This window comes from Mus caroli, chromosome 5 (assembly GCF_900094665.2).
Source record: "Mus caroli chromosome 5, CAROLI_EIJ_v1.1, whole genome shotgun sequence".
NCBI classification, from domain to species: Eukaryota; Metazoa; Chordata; class Mammalia; order Rodentia; family Muridae; genus Mus; species Mus caroli.
In genome coordinates, this window is record NC_034574.1 from 60363616 (window position 1) to 60387579 (window position 23964).

General features: G+C 44.0%; 1 protein-coding gene across 17 annotated transcripts in view; it reads left to right on the forward strand.

Moving 5' to 3' along the window:
• Limch1 (LIM and calponin homology domains 1) overlaps positions 1-12635 on the forward strand; it is a 310330-nt gene extending 297695 nt beyond the window's left edge. For all 17 annotated transcript variants that reach the window (XM_029477930.1, XM_029477931.1, XM_029477934.1 and 14 more), the window contains 2 exons: positions 2218-2320; positions 9707-12635. In XM_029477930.1, coding sequence (XP_029333790.1) covers positions 2218-2320; positions 9707-9732 — 129 coding nt within the window. In that variant the 3' untranslated portion in view covers positions 9733-12635. The remainder of the gene's footprint in view (positions 1-2217; positions 2321-9706) is intronic.
• The last annotated feature ends 11329 nt before the right edge of the window (positions 12636-23964 follow it).

The following is a 23964-nucleotide window of genomic DNA, read 5'->3' on the forward strand; positions in this document are numbered from 1 at the left end:
GCTGATGTCAGGATTCGGGTCTTGTCCTGTGCAGAGAAACCCCTCCTGTAACCTTACATCCTCTCCCTGCGCATAGTAGACAGATGTGTGGGTCAAGTCCAGCTTTAAGGATGCAGCTCTCTGACCCTGGGTCCCTCTGGGAGGAAAAGATCCTCCTAGAAGAAGAAAACCAGATCTGTGCAGTTTGTCTTTCCAGATACTTTCTGTTGCTAAAAGCAGACATTGTAACAAGAAGTTGCAACTGGATGCTGGAAGACAATGGGGCTTCTGAGCCTTGTAGGCCTTAAGGATTTATCTAAAGCATCTTTGTTGCTCTTGCAGTCTTATGACTTTTATGTGATGGGGTTTCAGACATTTGCCCTAATAGAATATTTTCCACCCCATAAGTGACCATGGCTAGCTGTCAGATTTCAGTTCTCACACTGAGCCTGTCTGAGACTTTGGGATGATGGCTCCCTCTGAGAAGCCCAGGGCTCATCTGCCCTGTATTAAGTCTGTTGGCTCGCCCCTATTGTTCCTTGGTGTGTTTTGTTTTGTTTGAAACAAGGTCTCACCATGTAGCCCAGACTGCCCTCAATCCTCTTGAAGTTGTTCTGCCTTAGTCTCCTGGTGCTGAGGTCACTACCGTGTGCCACCACGCCAGCTCTCCTGCTACAGGCGGGCTGTTACACTTGGTTTACTGTCAGGTGAATGAATCATAAATCGGTATATCCCAGCCTCTCTTCCTACTCATGAGCACCTTTCAAGTGAATATCATTGATTTTTGAAGCCAAACTGTCTATTTCTGGATCTGAGTCATCATTTTCTCTGCATGATGCAGATACATTTTTTTTTATTAGAATTTCTATTCTCTTTCTCATTGGTAGCTTCCTTGGCTATGACATCAACTTGTATGAGATTAAAATAACTCACTTTGCCCCTAATCTAAGCAACAGTCAATGAAATTCACAAATCAGACAAAACAGAGTGAAATACAGTTTCTACCATTTGCCTAATGTATTCCTGTGGCCCAGCTAGTCTTTTTTAAAATTTATTTATTTACATTCCAGATGTTGTCTCCCCTCTTCCCAGACCCCTCCAAGAGTTCTTCACCCCATCCCCACTCCCTTTTGCCTCCAAGAGGGTGCTTCCTCACTCACCTCCATCACCCACCGACCCTCCCCATCTCACCCCCCAACATCCCCCTTCCCTGGAGCATCAAGTCTCTACAGAATCCGACACATCCTCTCTCACTGAGACCAGACAAGGCAGTCCTCTGCTACCTATGTGCCAGGGGCCATGGACCAGCCCATGTATGCTCTTTGACTGGTGGCTCAGTCTCTGGGAGCTAGTCTCAGAGCATGACTTAGAGGCTGGTCTGGTCCCTCTGGAAGGGGCTGGCACCGAGCTGAATGCCACCTCTCCCCCAGTACCACCTTCTCTGTGGCAAATGCCTCCCTCCTACATTTCCCTTCTGCTCTCAAACCACTCGGCTAATAAGGGTTCCATCCCCAGGGAATTTGTTACCCTTGACAGTGGCAGTGCACCTCTATAAAGTGGGACAGCACTGTGGCATGCGTTCCGTAGCAATTCTCAGGTGGAGTGGCCTGAAGAGCCTTAAGAGACCATTGGCAGTCAAGTTAGTGTCTCTCAGCCTGTGTCCTCTGTAAAATACAAGGAGTTAAGATAAAATGCTCAAAACATATTTTCCTTTTACCATGAATTTGGCTTATGGCACCATAGCTAACCCACAGTAGATGCTCAGTGAACATGGAGATTGTCGGTGTATCCCTGTTTGGCTCACATGAGCAGTCCTTAGTTACTGCTCTGTTGCTATGAAGAGACACTATGACCAAGGCAACTCTTAAACAAGGAAAGGCATTTGATTTGGAGCTCACAGTCCCAGGAGGGTGTGGAGCCCATGATCATCATGGCAGGAAGCAGACAGGCATGGGAATGGAGCATTAGCTGAGTCCTCTATATCCTGAACCACGGGCAGAGCAAAGCTCTGGGCCTGCTGTGGGCTTCTAAAACCTCAACGCCCACACCCATCGACACACCTCCTCCAACAAGGCCACACCTCCTAATCGTTCCCAGACAGTTCCACAACCGGGGACTGAACATGCAAACCAACGAGCCTAAAGGGCCACTCTCACTGAAACCACCACAAGCAGTCACCAGCACGCTGTACACATACTACACCATTCATCTTCTAACTCCTGTGCCTTCTCTCCCTAGTGTGGCATCTGTAAAGGACAGCTCGGAGACGCAGTAAGCGGGACAGACGTCAGGATTCGCAATGGTCTCCTAAACTGTACTGACTGCTACATGCGATCCAGAAGTGAGTATGGACAGATCCCCCTCCCGCCCCTGTAATCAGGTATTTTCTCCCTCCAGTTGACATTCCTACCCCTGGAAAAAGGATTCGTAGGATGGCTGTCAAAGAAAACACAAAGCCAACAACCAGCTGCTTCTTGCAGGAAGTTCCTGCTCCCTGTGGGCAAATGATTCTTATGAAGGAGTGCATGAGCACATAAAACCATAGGCCAGGTTTGAGATGGACTCTGCCTGAGATCACTCACCTTGTGGAGGCAGAGGAAGGGTTAGGGTCTGCAGAACTGTCCCTCAGCCAAGCCTGTCTGCAAAGGGCCAGCACCTGCTGGAGGTGGAGGAATGTGGAGAGTGGCTGCCCAGGGTGTGAGAAGTGTGTGCCCACTCTACCATGGCAGTGCCCTTCAGGAGTTTTTGTAGCAGAATGTGGTTTTGTTCTGAAAACTTGGAAATTCATTGAGACACAAAGTAATGGCTCCTGCCAGCAACTTCCATACCTTAGCACACAATAAAATCTGTTGGTTTGTTTTTATTTATATCCCTCCCAGTCCCCCCGCCCCCCACAGAGTTCCCCTTTCACCTCTGAGATGCTGGGCCCTCCTAGGGATCCCCACACCCTGGCACATCAAGTCTCTGGCAGATTAGGTGCATCCTCTTCCACTGAGGCCAGACAAGGCAGCCCTGTTGGGGGACAGAGACCACAGTCAGGCTACAGCTTTAGGGAAAGCCTCCATTCCAGCTGTTGGGGGACTCACATGGAAACTGAGCTGCACGTCTGATACATATGTGCCAGGGACCTCAGTGTATGATCTTTGGTTGGTGGCTCAGTCTCTGAGAGCTTCCAGGGTTTCAGGTGAGTTGACTCTGCTGGTCTTCCTGTGGGGTTCCATTGCCCTTCAAGGATTTCAGTCCTTCCCCCAACTCTTCCATAAGAGATCCCAACCTCCATCCACGGTTTGGCTGTGGTATCTGCATTTGTTTCAGTCTGCTGCTGCTGCTGCTGAATAGAGCCTCTCAGAGGGCAGCCATGCTAGACTCCTGTCTGCAAGCATAACAGAGTAGCATTGATAATGTCAGAGACTGGTGCTTGCCCATGGGATGGGTCTCAAGTTAGTCTGGTTATTGGTTGGCTGTTCCTTCAGACTCTGCTCCTGCTTTGTCCCTGACTTTATTTTAGACAGGACAAATTTTGGGTCAAAAATTTTGTGGATAGATTGGCTTCCTTATCCCTCCACTGGGGGGGGGGGTCCTATCTGGCTACAGGAGGTGACCTCTTCAGGTTCCGCGTCCCCACTGTTAGGCATCTCAGCTAAGGTCACCGGCATTGAGCCTCCCCCAGTCATAATAAGATCTTAAAAGCTGACTGGCTGTGGAGACTTTCTGCCCCCACCCTCCTCAAGACGGTGCATGTTTTATTTAGAGCCACCAGAGGGCGCTGCTGTCCAACTGTTCAGACAGTTTGAAACTGGCTGGTGGCAAGCTGGGTGGTAATTAAGTAGAATATTTTTGCAGTGAAGAGAGACCCCAACAGCTTGAGACCTTTTAATGAACGTGCACGAGTTATATTGATGAAATGGAGTCTGAAATTCAAAAATATTATTTGTCAAAGTAAGTGAAGAATTGTATTGCTGACTTCTAGATCGGAGATTAAGAATAAAAAAACAAAATTAATTTGTTTTCAGTACATTAGAGAACATTGAGAAATACATGCCTGTCAATAAAATGAGGCAAAACAAAAGTCAAATGCAGGTTGTTTGGGTCTATGACAAACCTTTGAGGTCATAGAGTTCCAGTTGAAGCTATTGTCCAGTGATGGATGGGTCAAGAATGTCATAGATGGCACATGGCATTAATTGTTAAACCTTGTATCCTATATGAAGTGTATAAATAGTATTTATACACCTCAAAAATATGCATGTCTAAATACACAGATACATACATACACGTGTAATGTGTAATAATTGTATTTTTTGAACTGGGCTTTTGTGTGTTTAGTTTTTGTGTTTTAGGAAGAGAAAATAAGAGCCTTTCTCCCAGGTTTCAGAGTGATCTTCCCTCTATCGTTCTTTTTTTTTAAAAAAAAAGATTTATTTATTTATTTATTATATGTAAGTACACAGTAGCTATCTTCAGACACTTTTTCTTCTCTCTCTCGGGCCCGCTCGCTCCAACCCCAAAATTAATTAATTAATTAACTAAATGTAAGTACACTGTAGCTGTCTTCAGACACCCCAGAAGAGGGCATCAGATCTCATCGCGGATGGTGGTGAGCCACCATTGGTTGCTGGGATTTGAACTCAGGACCTTCAGAAGAGCTCTTAACCACTGAACCATCTCTCTAGCCCTCCCTCTATCATTCTTATAAGTCACACTTTCTTCTCAACCCCATCCAGCAGCTACATGGGAATCACGGTCCCAGGAGGGCACTGTTAGAACAAGGGAAGGGACTGTCAGGCAGCTGTAGGAACCACTGTAGATGTATGTATGGCTCTACCAGGGTCTACAGAGCATGCTCAGAAGATGCGGGCAAGCCTGAACACCCCACGGGGCACAGTGGCCTGTTTCCATCCAGACTTTGGTTTCTGGCTAGGATCTTCTGTTATACATGCAAATAAATGTAAAGGGGCTGAAACTGTCTTTAATTCCAACTAAAAACAAGAGCCAGAGAGTTCCTGGAATAGTTCCTATAATAAGAAAGCTATTTGAAGGCAGACTATACACATATTTTTTTTTTGCTTATGATAGATTTTTTTCTTTTATTAGCACATATTCTTTGTGCCATTTTCATACATGTATATCCCATACCTTCATCATTTCTAAACACACATGCACATGCATGTACACATACACACAGGGAGCCATTACCTTTTCTCAAAATATAATATTTTACTTGTGCTTTTCAGAAGGTTAAGAAATACCAAGAAGAAAGCAAAGGGTCCCAATTGTTTTCTGCTCACTGTCTCTGCCACCGTGCCCTCTGTTACATTCAATAGAGTAGCCAAGTAAATAGACATTAGAGTTCTGTAAGGCTGGAGATTTTGAATTGTTCAGAAGCATCCTAAGCTGAGATCAACATCTCCCTGAGGTCATGCTTTTCCTGTGGTTTCTTTAGGCAGGGGTGGAATGGATGTTTATATATTGTGCACACACTTGCCCATGAGATGCACCAACTGCAGATGTGTTGGGATTCATTTCACAGGGTGATTGGGCTCCGTACAGAGTTTTTAGTCTAGCTGTGTCCACCTTAACACCTTGTCAGTGCTGGCTTGTTCTTTCTCCTGAGTGGACACTCCACTCATTTCCAGTCTTTGTTTGAATGGTGGTATTTGTCAGCTACTCCTGTGAACATCCTTGCATGTTCTGGATGAACACGTGAAGTCATCTCCGGTGGGGAGATGCCGAGCAAGAGCAGTGCTGTATTAATAGGTCTGAGCCTTGCCAGCCTCTTCCTTCTTTCTGCTGATACCAACGGTGCAGATCATCATCTCTTAACATTTTACCCCTGGGCTGTGGGCGCAGCTCAGGGCAAAGCATTTCATTAGTGTGCACGAGAACCGGGGGGGGGGNGGGGGGGGGCTCCACTCTGAGTACTAACAAACAAACAAACAAACACCCATTCTGCTAGTTAGGGAGAAACTCTATTGCCTAGGTATGTAGCAGAGTGGGTGCGGTGTGGAGTAAATATGTGTGCACCTGTATACATACAGATGTGTGCGTGGGGACTATCAGTCAACAGCAGATGTCTTTCCACAGTCACTCTTCACTCTGTGTGTGTGTGTGTGTGTGTGTGTGTGTGTGTGCACACGTGCGCATGCGCGCATTTCCTTTCCTGGTTTCTCCTCCAAAAAAACCCCATTCCCTCCCCCTCCCCCTGCTCTCCAGCCCACCCACTCCCACTTCCTGGTCCTGGCATTCCCCTACACTGGGGCATAGAGCAATTACAGGACCAAGGGCCTCTCCTCCCACTGATGCCCAACAAAGCTATTCTCTACTACATATGCAGCTGGAGCCATGGGTCCCACCATGTGTACTCTTTGGTTGGTGGTTTAGTCCCTGGGAACTCTGGGGGTACTGGTTAGTTCATATTGTTGTTCTTCCTATGGGACTGCAAGCCCCTTCAGCTCCTTGGGTCCTTTCTCTTAACTCCTCCATTGTGGACCCTGTGCTCAGTCCAGTGGTTGACTGAGAGCCTCCATCTCTGTATTTGTCAGACTCTGGCAGAGCCTCTCAGGAGACAGCTGTATTAGGCTACTGTCAGCAAGTACTTGTTGGCATCCACAATAGTGTAGGAGTTTGGTGACTGTATATGGGATGGATCCCCAGGTGGGGCAGTCTCTGGATGGCCTTTCCTTCAGTCTCTGCTCCGCACTTTGTCTCTGTGTCTCCTCCCATGGGTATTTGCCGGTTGTGGTGGCACAAGCCGGTAGGATTTGCTGAAGGAGGCAGAGCCAGGAGGATCACGAGACCAGCCTGGGATTCACTATATTTTTTGAGACAGGGTCTGTCACTGAACCTGGAGTCCACTGCCTCATGTGGCTGGCTGGCCAGCACACTCCACAGATCTCCCCACCCTCACCCCCTGTCTCCACCTACTCTCCAGTGTTGGAGTTACACACATGCACCACCTACCATGTGTGGCTTCTATGTGGCCACTGGAGATCCAAATCCAGGTCTTCACACTTCCATACTGAACCAATTGAGGCTTCCCCTTAGCCTCAAGATGTGCATTTTAAATTCTGAGTGTGAACCTCTTTCCATATGGGTTTTTTTCTCCATTTTTGTTTATTTTTCTGTACTATAGAGCTCTGCCCTTAGTCCCTTCTGTTGGGACCTGATCCATTGAAGTGCTTTACAAGTTAAAGGCATTTTTCCAATGTCCTGTGTGCCATGTGCTCCGGTTATAATTGTTTTTTGTTTGTTTGTTTTTGTTTTTTTACTTTGTGATTTATCTTCATGGAAAAGGCTTTCACTTAAAATAAATATATAATTCTTCACCTTTTAAAGTTCTAGGCCTTATGTCCCACTCAGGGAAAGCAACACTCTCCATCCCAAAGGTATAGACACAGCTAAAGTGGCTTTCAGTTTGTAAATGTGTGATCCTCCGGAGTGCATTTGGAGATAGAAATTAGGCAGCTATCAGGTGAGTTAGCCATTGGCATGAATATTATTAATGATCGTTTTTTCTAACTAATATGAAATGCCAGCTTTCTCATGAGTTCCCATATACCTGAGTCTGCTTCTGGATATCTGATTATGTTTTTTTAATGTACTCATTTTCCATTCCTGAGTGGTTTTAATTGTTGTAGTATCATGATAGTTTTTAAGGTTGGCTGGTAATAGCCACACATGCTCTGGTTTCTTTCTTTCTTCTTTTTTCCAAATTTAAAAAACAAAAAAACAAAACTCTTCCCCTGTTTGTTTTTCCAGGAAATGTTAGTATTACTTTAGGCTGATTATGATTAAGTGAATATGTGAGATCGACCAGGGTCTATGAGAATACTTCACTTTTTTCCTTGATGTCTTAAGAAATAAATGTGTTCATGGGTGGTGTTGTGAGTAGGAGTGATTTAGCGAACGGAATAAAAACATGCTTGCCAGAGTGACTGTCCCCAGATGCAGATGGCACAGGGGAAGATGGCTGAACGCGACTCTTTTTTTATCCATTTTTAAAATTTTGCTTTGAATGGAGAGGAGAGGAGGTGGGTTCGTGGGAAGTGTGGTGTACATCAGAGGAGTTCCAGAGAAGCAAAAATCACTTAGTTCTGTGGAATAATAAAACCTGAATATTTAATCCCTCTTTTTTCAAGTAACTAGTCACATTCAAATGAACTTCTTTTTTCCCCTGCTGGAGGAAAAATGGCAGAAAGCATATTCAAATGCACGTCCTAAAAGCCACGGAAGGCGTTTTTAAGTTCATATGTAAATGGGAATGGAAGTGCAAAACAGATTATCCGTCAGGAGTCAAGCCATCACCCAGCCATCACGGCTAACTTGTGCATTTGTGCCTGGGCTCCATGGCGCCTTCGCACTTGACACTGTTCCATCATGCTCTCTGGTGAGCTGCACTTAGTGGTAACTCCCCTGGGTCTGCTCCAGTGTGTGCGTCTCAGCACATCACGACTGAAGTGCCTAAAAGGAGGACGGATGAGGCCTTCTGAAATCTTCAGCAAGAACTCAAAACATGACCCTTGTTAGATTGGGTGACCAGACAGAGTACAAGATGCTCAGTGGACTGTTTGAAACTCGGATTTCACAGAGCTGTGAACTGTTGTTGTTGTTGTTGTTTTGGTTTGGTTTGGTTTGGGTTTTTTATTTGGTGTGTGTGTGTGTGTGTGTGTGTGTGTGTGTGTGATGCATATGGAGGCCAGGGGTGGTGACTTTGGTTGCCATTCTTTAGGTGCTATCTTTAGGTGTGTATATGCATGTGCCTTCCTGTCTGCCTGTTTGTCTGAGCCTGAAATGCGGAGTTGGCTAGGCTGCCTGTCCAGCAGGCCCCAGGAACCCCCCACTCTCTGCTTTCCCACTGCTGAAATTGCAAGTGTATGCCATTAGCATAAACCTGCTCACCTGTCGTCTAAGGATCTCCTTTGCCCCATTTGGAATCGTGTTGGTCATGGTGGCAGCGCCTTGGTTTGAGATAGACCCAAACTCATACTGTAGTGCAGGTTGGCCTCAAAATCACTATGTAGCCAAGGCTGGACTCGGACCCCCGATTCTATTGCTCCCATGTGCTGAGATTGCAGGCATGCCCCAGCACACCCCAGCTAAACAATACAACGTCACTTTGGGTTTCAGATATGTAATTGTTTTCTTAGTATGTATACGCTCCAAACACTGCATGCTACAGATTTAGCATAAGTGTGTCCCGAATATCACATGAGATATACTTAACACATTTAAAATGTGTATTTATCTGGAAGTCAAATTTATTAGGTACTCTGTATTTTTATTTGCTCAATCTGGCAATCAGGTTTTCAGATCACTTAGATTTCTCCAGTTTCAGTGAACTGATTCTTTGACCTAAGACCTCAAGAGAGAATAAATAAATAAATCCTCTTCTTGCTTAGGTGTTTCAAAGGACAGATCAGAAGCTTTGAGGTGGGGGTCTTTTAATTTAGGGGGAAACCCAGAGTTCTTACATCAGGCATAAAGCGTAGGTACCACATGCACACTGTGGCTGTGTGGGTCTGAGGAGCTCACACTGTGTCCCAAACTAACAAAGTCCCTCGTGATGCCACGTACCATGCCCTGACATGATATTGAGAGCATCAGGGTGGGGCAGGACATCCCTCCCTGTGAGGGAAGGGACTTCTGCAAGGGTACTGCTTGGTATCCTTGGGAAGTACATGGGGTGAGACACATTGACTAACCCAAATTCCTGTCTTTCTCACCACAGGTGCCGGCCAGCCTACAACACTGTGATGAGGTTGGGAGCTTCCGGGTCACTGAGGATTTTTCTACTAAGAGTGTCCCTTGGCAATTGCTTTATTAAACCCCAAGTCCAGGGGATTCTTGGCATTCACCTAGTTTCTGGGAGACTCTCCTACAAGGTGGTATCTGCTCTTTTGTATTGCAGCACAATGTTTGTGCTTCTGGTTGGGTGGGGAGGGGCTGGGCTTTTTTCTTCTTCTTCTTCTTCTGCATTTGCACAGTGTATACACAAGCATAATGCATTTGGGATGACCCTGAAGAGTCAACAAATGGTTTTAGCACCGGCTGAGCTGCTTCTGGTTGCAAAGGTGTTACTCTCTTGCCTGGGGAAGAGCAGAAGGGTGCAATAAACCTGTTGTGTTTTAGTGTTCCTAGAAATTAAACACGTTATGTTTACAGAAATGAGCTGCAGGAAGTGCAAGACATGCCAACTTCAGAGCATAAAGTGAATGCATTTCTAGATACCCCAGCAAGTTCTGACTCTGAACTATAACTTTTTTTTTTAATGCAAAGACACTCGTCTGATAATATATACTGTATTCCCGGAGACATTTGTGTTACTTACCCTTGGGGGCAGAAGTCCTACCAATAAATTATCACACTGTTAGTAGTAGATTTTGTGTACCCTGGAAGTCATGTCATTAATATAGATTGGTCCCATCAAAGGAAGAGAGCCCTTGCAATGTTCCTAGACTTCCTCCCTGCAACACGGCGCAAAGGTAGGAAGAAACAGGAAGGAAGCAGATCAGCCATTATCTTCAAACGTATTATGAAGTCTATGAGGAAGTACAATGTACAAGGCCACTATGGCAGCAGTAGCCTTGAGCGTTGGATTGCTAGCTCTCTCCAAGCCCTGGGGTAGGGGTTGTCAATAAGGGGCTTGATGTGAGGTTGTGGGTATTAGGCATCGAGGACAGTCCGGTTTTTAGGAACGAGTACATCTCCTGTCTGCCTGCAAATTCTCCTTGAGGGCCTGAAGCCCAGGTATCCAAAGAAAAGCATTCAGTCCATCCTAACAGAACCCAGAAGGTATGTCATGACAAGCCCGCAACCTGATCTGCAAGTGGCAGCAACGTGGCAGCCCCTGCCCGCTCCTGTGGACCTGTGTGCACCTTGCTGCCCCTGCCCCTGCCCGCTCCCGCGGACCTGTGTGCGCCTTCATCCTCCCGCATCATCATCTTTATTCTCAAGAATTCTGGACCTGACTCGCCGTTCAGAAAGCGATTCCTGCGGAAGCCTGGTTTATTCAGTGCCCCCCGTGATAAGTTTCAGCCGGACACGAAAGGAATGCAGTGGTTAAAGCATAGTGACTTAGCTTCCAGGCCGATTTCCTTACGACGAAGAACTATTTATTCTGCCTTAAAGGGATGGCAACTGGGTGGAGATGACGTCGGGTGAATATAGACTATGGGTACACTCCTAGTAGGCTAATGTAGCATAGAAAGAGAGCAGGTAGGTGTTTTTCTGTTATGTAAGCAATAACTTTTTCTGTGTCTTATGGAGTATGACTAGCAATCATTTATTTCCATGCTAGACAGTTCTTTGCATGTGGGTTTTTTATAGGTGCAGACATCTCGGCCAATGGAGGTCCACTGGCCACTTTGTCATTTGGACGAGCTGTTACTGGATTGAAATTCACACACCATTTCACTAAAAATTGTGCCTTAGAAAACGCAAAGCTGTTGCACACAGTGACGAACGGCAGATTCGGAACACCAAAGGGAGACGAAGTCACTCCCTAGTTCCCACGGCTTCTCTCGGAGGTGTTTGCTGCTTTACGAGGGGGAAAAAAATGAATAAAAGATTTTAAAAGACAAATTTAAAAAAAAAAGGAAAAATTTAAAAAGAAAAAGAGAAGTTTTGAAAATGTACAGATCAAGTCCAATATTTTGATGAAGCACCTGCATGTTTTATTAACTATTTTAATAAATGTGGATGTTTACACTTCGCATGATACTAACAGAGTACTTTATGAGAAACGATGCACAAAACATGTACAATACGGCCCTTCATAAGCGACTTTTATAGAATCCTTTTTACATGCGCAAGGCCATCCATTATGTCAGGAGCACATGAGTATTGCACAGTCTTCTGGTTTCACAAAGCCATTTATACATATTTCTTAGAGAGACTCATTGTACGTGTATTGAAGCTAGACTGGAGTCAAGAGAAATAAAACCCCACTCCCCAAGTGCGGAACGTGCTTTCCCGTAATGAACACCAGTCACCAGCCTGGAATAATCTCCAACATCTTCTAAATTCTAATTGCCAACCGTTTCTATTTCTATTTGATTTATATTTCATTTAGAGGCAGTTACATGGCAACTTCGGCAGACTAGATCTTGTCGTTTCCCAATGCAGCATAAAAGACCATGATCTATTTCTCTTCAAATAATCTTTGAGATCCCAGGGAGGAAAAAAAATGCTCTGTTGTGTGGAGCTGTAATGTAAATGTGTTTGTTTAAAAACCAGACAAGGCAAGGGAGTGATTTATTGGTCCTACGGGACCGTAGCTGATTCTCTCCTCTCAGACTCCAAACACTTCTTTCCCAAGGACAGAAATGGGTGACTCTGCTTCTCACTAGCAAACTGTCATGGCATTTGTCCCACTTTCTGTGTAGTGTCATTTACATGATTCATATTCTAGCTACCAGTACCTGGCGTAAGATTCGGTGAGCTGAAATGATCCACCTTTCAATGTGAGCCCATCCAAAGAGATGATCCTGTTCTGGGTGGGTGACTTTCTGTATCAGTTACACTAACTTTCATTTACAATATTTATTCTAAAAATGCCTCTGAGAAATAGTTTAAAAAAATTTAAAAATGAAAAGTTGTCTAAGATGCAACGGCTTTTATAGTGAATGTACATTTATAAATAAAAGACTCAGATCGTCTTGGTGTTGCTTGTTTACGTCTGGAGGGGTGGGGTAGCTCTTCTTGGGAAGCAGAAAGTCTCAGGGCTCCATTGTCAAATGATGGCAGAAATGTGCGCTCAAGGTCTTCTGTTGAGGAGAAATCGGACCTACCAGCCAGTTTGTAGGGGTTGCTGTGGAAGTTGCCTTGCAAGGGAACGTTTTAACTCCTTCAAATTGGACACACAGTGACCAAGAGAGATCGTTCAGGTGCCTATGGAAGCTTCTAGAAACAACCAAATAATGATCAGTACTGAGCATTGGCTGGGATCAAACACCACTAGCTTGTTGAGGTCAGCACGTGCCCCTCTGCTTCCTCCGTGGTCCCTGCTCACCGCCTACGCAGTTGGCCCCACAAAGGGCCTTTTCCTCAGTTGCCCCTGCGGACTGGACCAGAGAAGATGCTGTGCGGTAGTGATGCCCGTTGGCACATCACACACACACACACACACCAAGCACGCACACACCTTCTCTAAAGCTTTTGTGTACTTTGCCTTGTACTCAGCCCTATGTTTTTATGGGATGGCAACCACAAGCAAATCCCTTGAAACTTGCTTCGGGTACAATATTCTACTTGCTACTAATGTTTGTGTAGGGGTCTGCTTTTTTTTTTTTTAATACAAAGTTTGGTGGGCAGTTGTTGCTACCACGGGAAACAAGTGTTTTTCCCTTCAGAGTTACCAGAGTAACAATACTAATTGTTGGGGCTGCCGGGCAGCTCATATCTGGTTGACCCACTCTGCTGATCTCTACGGCTCACATCTGGCTGTAACTCCAGTTCTAGGTGGCCTGACGCCCTCTGCTGGCCTCTGCAAGCACCTGCACCCTTATGCATGTACCTACACAGAGGCATACACATAGTTAAAAAGAAAAATAAATCTTTAAAACATAATTGCCGTAATGAAAGCCCTGTCACTAAAATTCATTTCAGAACCAACAAGTGTTACTCTGTGAAATCGAAGAAGAATATTTTTATTGAAATGAAAAGCATTTATCTCTGCCATATTGAATTAGTTTTCTTTCAATTTACTTTCTTTAGGGTTCTAAGGAATAAATAATTTTAGCCCTAATCTAGACTACAAAGCTTTCCTCCCCCACTCTTTGGTATTATCCGAGGTATTAGTTAAAAACTAGAATTGCTCAGTGAGCTCAAAGTTTAGTGAAAATGCCAAGTACTGTACAGGAGAACTGGAGCAAACTGAACACCATTCTGTCGGAAGAAATCAGTAGCTCCCAACGGCACCCTCTTGCTTGCCTGTGGAATGTCTAGTTTGTAAAAGTGAGCAATTCTAAACTCCCTCTAGCATAATGCCCTCCCAAATTACAGAACCAAAGAGCCAAAGAGATGGTTCAGTGGGCCAGAGCACTTACTGATGAGACAGATGACCTGAGTTCAATTCCAGGGACACACATTTTGTGTCTATAAAAATGCACTGAGGCATGCATACATGCACATGTGCACACATGCTTCTATGTGCACAAAATAAGTCAATGTTTAGAAAAAATCTTTTCAGTCCAAAAGAATGGAGCTCAAAAGTATATAGCCATGTGTATGTATGTATGTACATATATGTGTGTGTGTATAATTTTATACATTACATAGGTGTGTGTATATACATGTATATAATTTTGTTCTCAGGAAATTAGTTTTCAACCCATAACTTTTCTCTTTGCTGTATTGGATGATGCTAACTTGCTGTAACATGAATAATTTATTTTGATAAATATCACACAAAATTATCTACATGTGTGGATGTTTGAGCTAAGAGGCCCATGCAACACCAACAGTGCTGAGAGCTCTAACAGGGTTGAAGAGCTGACCACTGTGTTGTTTCTGGGGTTGCTACTTTCTGAGCACTGTGTTTGGGGTCCAGACCAACTGTGCCTCTCCCCTAAATAGTTTCACACTTGCTTATGAGAGGCTTCAAGGGACTCAGGAAACAAGATTTCTTTTTCCTTCCCTAAATCTGTTTGGCACTATTTTAGCAGCTGGACTGTTTCAAATGTTGTTTTATTTCTATGATTTTTATTTTTATTTCTAGCATGTTCCAAGACTGCTCTATGCCTCCCTGTGTTTTCTAGGTGACAGTCTGGGCTCTAAGGTGAGTTAGGTGATGTGTCTCAGGTATTTTACAGACATGTCTCAATATTTTACAGAAGTGTGTATTTTACCAGCTCTTCCCCAGTCAAGGGTGGTTAGGATCAATCCCTGTTAACTGTTCCAGATTCCCAGGAAACAGTCAGATGGGCCCAGGCATACACATGTTCAATAATGACCTCATAGCACTACAGCATATATATGAGGGGAAAAAAAAAACATAAAAAACGAGTGAAGAAAAGATCACGCACACATTCAGATGTCTCAGAAAAATAGGGACTACAATAGCAAGACGCCTAACGATGTACATACATTTTATGTGGTACAAGACCCCATCCATGTGACACTTAGAGGCACAGAGCAAAGTGCTGTAGTCCCTAGAGACATACAACACAGGCTGAAGTAAGTCTAAAGAAGGGCACAGAGCTCAGAACTCGCGCCGGGAGGAGGGGTGCTACTGAGAGTACAGTGAAGGACTGCCAACTTCGTTGCTTTTTTATTTTTTTTCACATTCACTTTATTACGAGTGCCTTCAGAAACCAGCTAACATGGGGCATGAAACCCTGTCCCAAAATAAATTAGATAAAATAATATAGCATGCCACATAGTGTTCTTAAAAGGATAATGCATTTTAAATAGGGTACGTTCCAGTTTATGGGAAAATGTTGGCCATTTATATTAGGATTGCTGTCTAGTACTATATATGTATGTTAAAAAGATGTAATAATAGAATTACTTCCCCAGTGTTTACATTTTTTTTACATTTTAATTGTATGTATATGGGTAATTGCCTGGATGTATGTCTGGTAACACATGGTGGTGGGTGGTGGAAATCAAACCTCAGCTCCTCTGGAAGAGCAGCCAAGACTAATAACCACTGAGCCGTCTCTCCAGCTCCTCGTACTTACAGTTTGTCATTGTGTTTAAAACACACACACACACACACACACACACACACACACACATACCAAAACCAACAACAACTCAACTTCTGTCGAAGTTGTTGGGTGGGATCACCAGAACAGGTCCTCTGAGGTAATGTGCCCCAAAATAAATCCTAGTACACAGCAGCATTGGAAATACTGAGAGTTCAGAAATACGCTCAGATCCCTGCCAAATAAATACGTACCAACTTAAGAAGGAAGAAGACAGAGACAAATAAGCCCCAATACTCCCGGCAGTGGTTGCTGATTGGTGGGGTTGTCCTTGGCTTACTGCTAACTATACACTTTAATGTTTACTCATTCTGGCTCTCTGCCACTCTCTTTGTATGCAAAAGGGGAACAATTATAAGAATGGAGAAGAACCGCTTCTGCATCCATGCCGACAGGAGAGTCTGTTGGGGCTTGTGAAATGAACAAATTCTACCATGAAATGTAGTAGGGGCTTGGAATAAGCAGCACTTTATCTGACTGAGCATTGAGTTCTGGCAGAGCCTTGCCAGCCTTTGGCCATGTGGCTGCTCTCAGAGACCTGTGAGCTCTCCAGCTGCCATTCCTTAATGTATGCAGAGTTCCATCCCACTGCGAGGGAGTTGGGGGGAGGAGGGGGAGGAGAACTGCATCTTAACATGAACTTGGAGCTGAGACCAGATTCTCATCTCATTTACATGTTACATGGGCAGCCTCCACCAGACCTTAAGAGCGGGTCATGGAAATGCTTCATTAAAACATTGACATCAAGTATCTGAAGCCTCTTGGTTACACAGAGACATGGTGACCTCTGTGTATTTATATAACAAGATGGTACCATAGAGATGGGAAAGTGGATCCAGTTCAAGGTGAGTGGAATGTGCCCTCCCCACTCCCAGACAAGATGAATTAGTGAGGTCTTTAGACTCAGATCTGCTATCCTGGAAAGAGTAGCCCTCCAGCCTTTTTTTTTTCTACCACTTTTTAAAAGGGGTTTTAAGCTTTCCTTAATGGATTTCATCATGGGATAGAATCCTAGAGGAATCTAACAACACCGGCTGGTAAAAGGCAAGTTGATAATGGACTTACAGAAAGCACGGTGATTCAAAAGGGAGGAGATGAGCTTTGCCCACTGTATGTTATGATGTGTTCTGTAGAATGCTCTTCAGGAAGAGGAGTTCACAGCCAACATGTATCCAAACATGGTAGACTGTTTTTCTCGCAGCTACATAAAGCATATTGGAAGACAGTCTGTGTAAGTTTGCCCAATCCATGTTTTCCAAAGCAGTCTCATCAAGCAACTCTATTCCTGATTTTTCTCAACATCTTCTAGTGCTTGGATTCCATGGGCTGTACTTTGGAAGTGACTAGACATTCAACATATTTGAAAAGTCACTTTGGTTCTATGTGCACTCATGTTTCGAAATTCTTAGGCCATTTTTAATTCTGGGTCCCCAGCCATAAGATTCTCAACAAGAAAACCATCTTGGACACTTCTCTCAGAAACTAGGAAAGTAGGAAGGGGGAGGCAGCTGAGGGACAGAAGTGTGGCTGGAATGTATTAGACCTCTTGATTCAAGCTCCTAAGAAATGTCCAGTGGTAGTGGAGTGTGGTGCTTATTGTAACAAACAAGGTAAACCCTTCTTGTCTAACTCCATGATTGCTTTGGTAAAAATAAAAGTAAGAAACTATCTTTCCTTTAGTGAACCATTTGTTAAAGCATTTAGTCATTTGAACAAAACCATGATGGTTCCTAACTTTGGTGTCCTTGTTCTTCATCCTTGGATGGAGAATTTAAGGGTTCCTTGACTCTGCCTTGGACCACTTTGTGATTCTTAGCCCTTTGTGTCATCAGGGTGTATTCATAATATGGAAGACGAGGCTCTGTTTAGCAGTCTTGAAATCGAATTTGTTCTGATGCTTGTCAGAAGGAGGCCCCAGTAAAAGCACTGCGATTTCTAAAAGCTTTAAAGTTACTATTGTACCACTCATTGCCTATTGAAAAAAAGTACAAAAGTATGGAAATACGAATTTACTGTCTCTGTGATTTCTATGGTAGGCACTTGATGGTCTTCCAGTCATGCATCCCATGCAGACCATATTGTTAGGTGGGATTAGCACCCCTACCCCCTGACTAGGGCTGGGCACTGACTGCAACAACCCATCAATATAGTCTTGCCCCTTTGCTATTCATGTTGATTTGAGTGGCCAGGATTTAAATCAGTGGACTCTCTCTAACCCTTTTGTTAGAGTTGAAGAAAGTTTTCTTATTCTCTAGATGAGGAAGAAGCATGCAAATCTGATTGTACCGAGCTTCGGGTGCTGATAAAGATGGTATGGATGGGAAGAGGATGGGATGAAGGTGGACTGAATGGGCTGAATAGGATGGATGGAATGAAGACAGGATGAATGGGATAAAGATGGGATAGAAGAGATGAAGATGGGATGAATGGGATAAGGATGGGATGGAAAGGATCAAGATAAGCTGAAGATGAGATGCATGGGATAAATATGGGATGAAGATGGGATGAATGGGGTGGATGAGATGGAGATGGGATGATGGGATGAAGATGGAATGAATGGGATGGAAGGGATGAGGATGGGATGGATGGGATTAAGATGGGATGATGGAGAAAACAAGAGTCCTCTAAGGCACTCCCGTGCCCCAGCTCTAAATCTACAGGCTGCATTTCCTAAAGCCTAGAAATCCTTTAATTGTTTACCTCAGTGTTGGCTGATTTTTCTGTTACTTGCAAGGAAAAGCTTCGGAGGCAGATCTGATTATGATTTTAAGGGCATCCAATCAACAAGACAGACACAACTGCAAAGATGGATGCCCATACACTGAGGATGGAGATACAGTGGTGAATTCCAGGAGCAGACAGGAGGTATGGCCTGAAGTATGAACTGCTGCTCCCTGCCTCCAGAATGGTATATAGACCAAGAACACATTCTTAGTAAGAAATCGCTATCTGGTTCCCTGCTGACTACAATACAATTTTCTCTAGTCCTTCCTCGTCGTTGTCCTCCCACCCCCACCCCAGTTTCTTTTTTGGACATAAAGTAACTGGTGTGGGTGCAGAAACATTGTGCGTGCTTTTTCTTTCTTTCTTTCCTTTAAATAAATGGCTGGTGTTTTGTTTTTATTAGCATCAAATGAAGACGGTGCACAGAAAACACCGGTTCTGAAAAATGTCTCCTCTCTGCACTGACGGCATGTTCATTCAGACCTTATCTTTACATTCCAGCAAGTTATTTTGTTTTTAACAGCAACAACAGCGAAACCGTCCAACAACATAAAATTCCTTGTACATCTTGTTCAGTTGGAGAATTTTAATGTTTTTCATTTGTCACTGTAAAACCAAAGACAGACGATTTTATATAACTTTATATACATAGCTTTTTACACACAAGGCAATCTGTCTTTAAGTAGAGGTTAAAGCCCCGGGAGCGGCGGGAAGCCGTGAATCCTAGATAGTTTCCCCTTCAAGTCAACTGTCTGTTGCTTAAATAAACCTCAGATTTAAGATTTTAAAAGGAAGAGATGCAGTCTGTCCTGGAAGCGAAGGCAGGGTAGCTGGATCATTAGAGAGCTGATCACATTATGTTAGCGCCACAGAGGAGGATAGGCACCGGAAGTAGGACCATGGTATCAAACAACAGGTCGGGCAAGCACTGACTCACTTCCTCCAGCCAGGCTCCGCCTCCTAAACCAGCAGCTCTCAACCTGTGGGTTGTGACAGAGGGGTTACCTCAGACCACGGGGAAGACACAAATGTTTGTGTGATGATTCATGGCAGTAGCAAAATTACAATTATAAAGTAGCAGTAGCAATAATTTTATGGTTGAAAGGTCACTTCAACATGAAGAATTGTATTAAAGGGTCTCAGTCTGAGGAAGGTTGAGAACCAGTTTCCTAAAGGTTTCAAAACCTCCCAAGACACCATCACTAGCTGAGGACTACACGCTCGAACACGAGTCTCTGGGGGGGGGGGGCATTTCACATTCAAATCGCAAGGCCCTTGCAGATGGAACACAGTGCCCCTTTGATCATCTAAAACCAGTATCGATTCTTCAGCTGACCTTTCCTAAGATGGGAATCAGACTTCCATGGGGAAAAACAATTCTAATATTCAGTAGTAGTAAAAGTCAAGATGGCTCTCTCGGCTGGCTTCCACAGCGCCCTTTGGAAAGCATGCCACGGTCCTCCCTCTTCAAGACACAGGGCAAAATTGGTTGAGCCACATCCCCAGAATGATGAAATGCCGTGCAGAAGAGGACACGTGCGTACTTAACACAAGGAGAGTGACACTATTTATTTCCAAGCCAAGGTGATTCCCATCAGCAGCCTGCGCTGGAGTAGCCAAACTAATGGGCAGAGTTAGCAACCGAGAAAAAGAGTTCTTTCTACTTGGTGGCTAACCCCACTCGATTGTCTTAAGTATGTCTGCCTTCTCCAGTGTGCTTTTATCTCCGACGATTATGAATGTTCCAAGTGGGCTCACTGCAGTCACCAGGCGAAAGGACTGTCAGGCACTTTGGAAATCCAATTTCAAGAGAGAAGATTGGTTTGAGAAACAGTGAACAAGGAGGAATCTTCCCTGGGAGGAGACACTGTGTGTCAAAGTTTACCCTCATTATCTTATGGTAGAGGTAGAAAAGAACAAATTAAGACATTTAACTGCCTAAAATTTGAGATCCAATTGCATTTAACACTGCAAATCTTGTTACTAGACCCACACGGGCCTACCCTACTCTTGGGTGAGGTCTGCTATGTCTCAGTAAATAGCATTTCTTAAAGCCAGAGTCTGAATCTGGGGTAAGTGGATAATCACTGGTCCACGTTGTGTTCTAGATAAGAGAAGAAGGTCCTGTAAGACCCAAAGTTTATAGTTTTTTTTTTTTTTAAGACTCTGTGAGAAGAAGACCTTAAAATCACCTTCTTGCCTGGCTGCCATTGCTACTGCCAGCACCCTTTAAATTAATAGCAATTATACCACTGTACAAGTTCTACGGTCTAATATGGGAGACCGTTTAGACACTGGAATTATCCTTTCGAATTGGCTCCCATAATGAAAGAACCATTAAGAACTGAGTGGTGTTCCAAGAACTCTTCAAAAAATAAAATAAAATAAAATAAAAATCAAAGAGAAGGGGGAAATGGCTCCTTTCCCTTTGGCCTGTCACCCACATTTTAATCAAATCTTGACAAGATGATGAATGTTGTACTGTCCTTCCAGCCTATACGCTAAATTAACAAGACTGTCTCATTTCCTCCTTTGAAGGGACACCGAGATGGGTTTCTGATGCTTCCACATAAAGCAAGCTCTCAAAGCAGCATCTCAAAAGTCTTGCTTGGGGCCTGCAGTCACCGTTTTCCCTGTGCAGGCATGAGGCTGGAATGCAGCGCAGCGTGTCAGATTTGCAGAAAGACTCCTGGCTGAGCAATGTTCAGTCAGCCAGCAAATATGAATCTCAATATTCCTAACGCATCCACTAAAGCATTTTAGACTTTCCAACAATGTTTTTTTAAAGACTTATTTCTGCATCTTTATAGGGAGAACATGTCTGTAATGCTGAGCGCAGGTAGTTCATATTTGTCTACAAAGCCAGAGTGATGAATGGAGATGAATCAGGGGAAATGGGTGCTCTCAGCACAGCCTACCATACAGTTACTCACTCGCTTCCTAAGCATCGGGTGTCTAAAAGCCTTGGAAATAAGACTATAGCTAAAACGTTCTGTTATTCTGAATAGGTTCAAATTCATCAGCTTGGATTTGTGACGCACTTGCTAGAAACAGAGGAGTCGGGAAGAAAGGGAAGGGATTCCTGGTTTTCTATCCAGAGTTTGAATATCTGGACATTAGTGGTTGTTTTGCTTTTTAAAAGTCCAGGTTCAGTAAACCAGCAGTTACGAAAAATATAATGTTTCCTTAGTCTAGCACACAGAAAAGCAGCGTGCCACTTAGCAACTATCTACCTACTCTCCAGGCCAGAGGAGTCAGATACACCGCCCTCAGGAAGCCAATGACTGCCTCAAGGCTCCTCAGCTTCATGGGAAGATACAGGACCAGAGTTTGGGTCGTCTCTATGATCAGGTGTCTCCAGACATCCTGAGGACCAGACCTAGACTTTGAATGAGTCTATGGCTATGCCACTTGGAATGTGTCCGATCTCATCTAACTTCAAGCTCTTGGTACCTACCTTGAAGTGATATCTCATCCTTGAAACATGCCCTGTTGTGGAATATTAATGACTATGAGAGCAGTTGAACCTGTATGGCAATCCCCAGAGCCCAAGAAGGTAGCATTCTTTGGAAATGAGGTTGTTCTAGGTTTAAATAAGAGGATGGATGGAGGAGGTAAATGGTTCATGGGAGTCATCTGTGAAGAGCAGATGCAAAGCATGGTGATGTATTGATTAAGGAAGGAACCCTAGAAAGGGGCGGGTTTGAAGGAAGGAGAGCTTTTAAGATAGACTTTGGATGGATTGAACTATATATATATATATATGTATGTATGTATAGATGTAGATGTAGATGTAGATAGTCCTCATCAAGTAGAAAAAAAAAAAACAAGGTGACTGTGTGAGTGAGAGAAGAGCCCAGCACAAGCAACTCAGGATCTATATAAAAATAACTTATTCTCCTGAACTGTCATCTCTGAGGTTTACTGCCTCTGTCTGCTAACTTAGGCCTAGTCCTGGAAGCTTCTAGCCTCTCTGTACAATCTAATCTAGGCCTAGAATGTTTTCAGATTCTCAAACTTACTGCTAAATAAGCTCACTCTTTCTAGTTCTTTCTGCTTTCTGGCTGGCTGACTCAACTTAGTTGTTCTGGCTCAAACTACTCTCCAAGCTGACTGATTCAACATGACTTCTCTTTTCTGCCTCTCTTGAAATGCTCTGCTTGACCTCATACTAACTTTGGCTCCTTCTCATCCTCTGGCTCATTATGTCTTCACCTATATTTAGCTTGTTCTCTCTTTGCAACTTGTCTATCACTTAGAACTGCCTCCTCTCTCTTTTTTCTCTCTCTGCACTGCTCTCTTAAGTAGCTTCCCTTTCCTCTCTCTTCTTGTGAGAGTTGGGCATATCCTATTCTGCCAAATCTTTCTCTGACTCATCACTTTGTCAGCCACTCAACTGAACACCACTTTCAGACAAGGGTGCTTCCTTCTACAAACTTACTTTACCTTCGTTGTTTAGGACTAAAGGTGCATACTAAGGGTGTATCTGTATTCCAGACAGAGGAATTAAAGGTGTGTGCTACAACTACTGCAACTAGAAACTGTTTTTTTTTTCCAGTAAATAATACAATCTCAGGGTTGACAGTGTAATCAAGTATCCTACAACAGACCTTCAGTATTTAGAGACGGGGGAAGAAAGGGGTTATTTTCAAAGAGACTGAGAAAGTGGAGCCAAAGCTGTATCAGAAGAGCAGAACTCTGAATCACAGGATCCAGGGAAGATTGGCAATCAGTCCTCCAAGAAAGCTGGGAACCAGGACAAGCTGGGTGAAACTACAGTAGCAAAATTCCCGGTCCTAGTGGCTTTTTCTGAAAGCCTGTTTCTCCCTTGCACTAAGGCTATTCTAGGACTCAGCAGCCTGGCCTCTGAGCTGTGGTCCAAGAGGCCAGTCTTGCTCCATCCAGGTCTCTGCCTCATTAAGCCTGGATGCCAGCAACCACGAAAACAATGTGGAGAGAGCATCAGGGCTTATGTGCTCTGCGTTAGCAGGGAGGCCACACTCACTACTTACCCCTCAATGTTTTAGGCTGAACTGGGTTTTAAACTGGGTATGGGGTTACCAACTATCAAAGCCCTTTTATGCATCCAGGAAGAAGAAAATAATAAACAAACATACAAATAAATAGTAAAACTGAATATAATGATCAAATAAGGTAAGACAAAAGGTGCTTTTTGTCTGGAGTTAACAAAATTCTCTCAATCATAGGCAGATTACACTGGTGGGTCCTTTAAAAAAAAACATAGCTCAGTAGTGTCTATTATTCTGAAATAAACCCTAAGTTCTTTTCTAGCCTTAAGGACCTCTGGCTTTTAATAACCAGATCTTCTAGTCTCCATTACACCTGCCAAGAGCCGGAGAGCCTCCATAAGGTGTCTTCTATCGCATACAAGCCAACTTGGATGAGCATGTGGTCAGTCTGGCTGGCTTTGCCTTTTCAGACAGTCTAAAGTATGAATCAATGGGGGCAGCGGCTATGTGGAGGCTCCAGTCTAAGCCAGAATCTTTAATTGTGTTTTCTTCTCTCATGACAAGTAATTAGAGATGACTGTTTC